The sequence below is a fragment of the Cebus imitator genome, unplaced genomic scaffold (assembly GCF_001604975.1).
Source record: "Cebus imitator isolate Cc_AM_T3 unplaced genomic scaffold, Cebus_imitator-1.0 Scaffold197, whole genome shotgun sequence".
NCBI lineage: Eukaryota > Metazoa > Chordata > Mammalia > Primates > Cebidae > Cebus > Cebus imitator.
Window position 1 is genome coordinate 1,676,006 of NW_016107512.1, and position 3,538 is coordinate 1,679,543.

The 3,538-nt window shown below is 55.8% G+C and overlaps 1 protein-coding gene across 1 annotated transcript in view; it reads left to right on the top strand.

Annotated features, from left to right (window-relative positions):
• The window catches only part of CNPY3 (canopy FGF signaling regulator 3), a 12,617-nt gene extending 10,801 nt beyond the window's left edge, over positions 1-1,816 (top strand). Inside the window, exons 4-6 of the mRNA XM_017547311.2 lie at positions 113-235; positions 480-597; positions 938-1,816. Of these exons, the coding sequence (XP_017402800.1) occupies positions 113-235; positions 480-597; positions 938-1,161 (465 nt within the window). The 3' untranslated portion in view covers positions 1,162-1,816. The remainder of the gene's footprint in view (positions 1-112; positions 236-479; positions 598-937) is intronic.
• The last annotated feature ends 1,722 nt before the right edge of the window (positions 1,817-3,538 follow it).

Sequence of the window (3,538 nt, forward strand, 5' to 3'; positions counted from 1 at the left end):
GCTGGGCGTTGGGCATTGGCTTTTTAGAGTTGGGTCCTCAGACACTACTGGGAGAGGAGGGTAGGAGGGAGAGAAGGTAGCTCCGCCTCCCATGTCTGGTCACTTCTTCCAGGGCATGTCAGAGACCTTTGAGACATTACACAACCTGGTACATAAAGGGGTCAAGGTGGTGATGGACATCCCCTATGAGCTGTGGAACGAGACTTCTGCAGAGGTGGCTGACCTCAAGAAGCAGGTACAGGCCCTTCAGCCCTTGGAAGCGTTGTTGTGCCCAGTGAGGGGCCGGTGGGGATTGGGTCTGTTCTGAGGAAGCCCACCCAGGCCCAGGTGGCTGTGATCAGGTCGTTTCACCTCTCTGGCTTCAGTTTCCCTAGGTGAACCGCCCCCACAGCCTACCTTGCTGTGGGTTGTGAGGCTTAGCTGAGCTGCTCTAGGAGCGAGGCTGGGGCTTTGCCAATATGAGATATTGTGATTAACAGTGTGACGTGCTGGTGGAAGAGTTTGAGGAGGTGATCGAGGACTGGTACAGGAACCACCAGGAGGAGGACCTGACCGAATTCCTCTGCGCCAACCACGTGCTGAAGGGAAAGGACACCAGTGAGTCTGGGGGAGGCAGGGCAGATTGGCGCTGGATGATTTATTGTTTGCTCTCCCTTGGGGGAGGTGGGTAAGAGGAGAAACAGAGAGCACCAGAGGGCATTGTAGGATCTCTGCCTTCGGAGGGCTTGCTTGGCAAGACATGGTGAAGTGAGAGTCACTGAAACCAGGTGCAGAATGACTAGCAGACAAGCCAGATGCCCCCAGAGGGGCCTGGTGGCCACAGCGAGGCAGGGAGTAGTCCCAGTTGCTACTCCCATGGCTCCCTGTTCAGTGCTTCTCGCCCAGCACCCCAGTCCTGAGGCACTTCCTTTGAGGGTCTCTCTCCTCCACACCCTAGGTTGCCTGGCAGAGAAGTGGTCTGGCAAGAAGGGAGACACAGCCGCCCTGGGAGGGAAGAAGTCCAAGAAGAAGAGCAGCAGGGCCAAGGCAGCAGGTGACAGGAGTAGCAGCAGCAAACAAAGGAAGGAGCTGGGTGGCCTTGAGGGAGATCCTAGCCCCGAGGAGGATGAGGGCATCCAGAAGGCATCTCCTCTCACACACAGCCCCCCTGATGAGCTCTGAGACCACCCAGTGTCTTCTGTCCTGAGACCCCTGATTTTGAAGCTGAGGAGTTGGGGGCACGGCTTTGGCAGGCCAGGATGGCCCCACAGGCTTCAGGCCCTCCTTGCCTTGGCTGTGCCCTTTTCTACCACGGAAAGACACAAGCCCCTGTAAGAACTCAGAGCTGCCATGGGCAGCCCACACCAGCCTTTCCCCTCCCCAGGCATTTTTCTCCTGACATGGGCTTCAGGCAGGCCTTGTGGTTTCAGGACTTCGAGGACTCCAGTATGAACTCAGGAGGGGCAGGTGTCTGAGCCGGGCACCAGGACTGGAGCCCCTCCAGAGTCCAAGAGGAGAGCACGCTCACCTCCCCTCAACCCTGCCCCACAGGGAACTGAGACTGCAGCCCTCTGTAGCTCCTCTCTGCTCACCTCTCTGCTGAGGAGGGGGAGGCTAAGCCCACCCACTGTCAGGAACGCAAGTGTGGGGAGGGCCCAGGGTTGTCTTGGGGTGAGGGGAGGCATGGGCCTAGGGTAAGGCCCAGTGCAGTGCACTGACCTTCCGCTGCTCACTTGTGTCCTGGGCACCTGGCTGCCTGCCTTCCCTCCCTCTCTCCCGCCACTCCCCTCCCCCACAAGGCCTCCCATTTGTTGTGTAAAGTGTGTTTACCCAGCCAGCTCCTGCCTTTGCTCCTACTTCCACCTGGCCCTGCCTGTGGGTCTTGAACCTTGTTCTTTGATGACCACACTGATCACTCTGCTGTTTCTAGCTGTCCTGCCTGGAGTGCAGATGGGAGGACACCCAGCTCCCAACACTACCTGGTCACACCATGTTCCTCAGGGCCAGGGGAGGAGCAGGGAGGCTGGCCTCTAGGGAGAAGGGGTGGGAAGCTCAGGCACCTCTCAGATTGTCCTGAAGGGAGGGATCAGGGCAGTTGGTACAGTAGTGATGACAGTTGTATGTATTCACAGTGCTTTAACTTTTACCATTACCACACACTTGTGAGGTGCGCTGTTAGCCTCACTGCATAGAGGAGAAAACAGGCTAGAGTCAAGTGACCGTGGAGTCAAGGTCCTGGTGAGGAGTGGTATTGCTGGGAGCACACCCTGGTGTTCAGGTCCAAGTCCATGGTACTTCCATTCTCCACAGCTGCCAGGCTCTTCCCCAAACTCCTGGCACTGACAATGTGGTTCGAATTGAACTGGTTTGGTTTCTTGGACTTAACCTGTCACCACCACCAGGATTCTTAAAAGGCAAATAGGAAGCAGATGTGTCTTCTTGGAAGGAAAGAATGGCAGGAAGTCCCACCGGAGCTCTGCTCAAATCAGATCCCCTGTGAGCACCCACAATGCAGCTCCACCTCACACTTCCCGGCCGATCCCAGTAGGTAGAAGGGATACACTGCTGAAGCCTCCCTGCATCCAGTGAGCTGCTCTGGGGGCTGAACTCCTGGGAGTGAGTGGCCCCCTCCCACGGGTTAGGGCAGTCAAAGCCATAGAGAATGGAACATAGTGGGATCTGTCTCTCCTTTGGCTATTGAGGATGATCCCAGATCCTGGGAAAATGATACTGTTTTGGTCCAGCCCCCATCTCGGCGTCTCCAGGATGGATGTTCCCTCTGTTAAAGGGGCTGGTGAGCAGTGAGATTCTACTCTAGATGCAGGTCTTCTCCTGGACTTTGTTCTGAGCATAGAAGATGGCTGGGGGTAAGGTGGGGGGCTGGCATCCAGGGCACAGATCTGTTTGCAACCCCCCGAACTATCTAGGATTTGGTGGCCAGTCTCTGATTCCCTGATTCTATCACTAACAGCACTTCAGGGCCTGGCTTACCTCTGTCCCCAGAGCTTCGATGGTTGTTTTTTGGTTTAGTTTGTTTTCTTTTTTGAGACAGTCTCTGTTGCGGTGGCACAATCTCGACTCACTGCAGCCTCTGCCTCCCGGGTTCAAGTGATTCTCTGCTTCAACCCCGGGATTACAGTTGCCTGCCACCATACCTAGCTAATTTTTGTATTTTCAGTAGAGATGAGGTTTCACCATGTTGGCTAGGCTGATCTCCAATTCCTGACCTCAAGTGATCCACCTGCCTTGGCCTCCGAAGTGCTGGGATTACAGGTGTGAGCCACCAGTGGGCCCAGCCCACCCCCCTACCCTTTATTTATTTTTTTTTGAGATGGAGTCGCTCTGTCGCCCAGGCTGGAGTGCAATGGCACACTCTCAGCTCACCGCAACCTCCGCCTCCCAGGTTCAAGCAATTCTCCTGCCTCAGCCTCCCAAGTAACTGGGATTACAGGTGTGCACCACCACACCCGCTAATTTTTGTATTTTTAAGTAGAGACTGGGTTTCACCATGTTGGTCAGGCTAGTCTCGAACCCCTGACCTTGTGATCTGCCTGCCTCA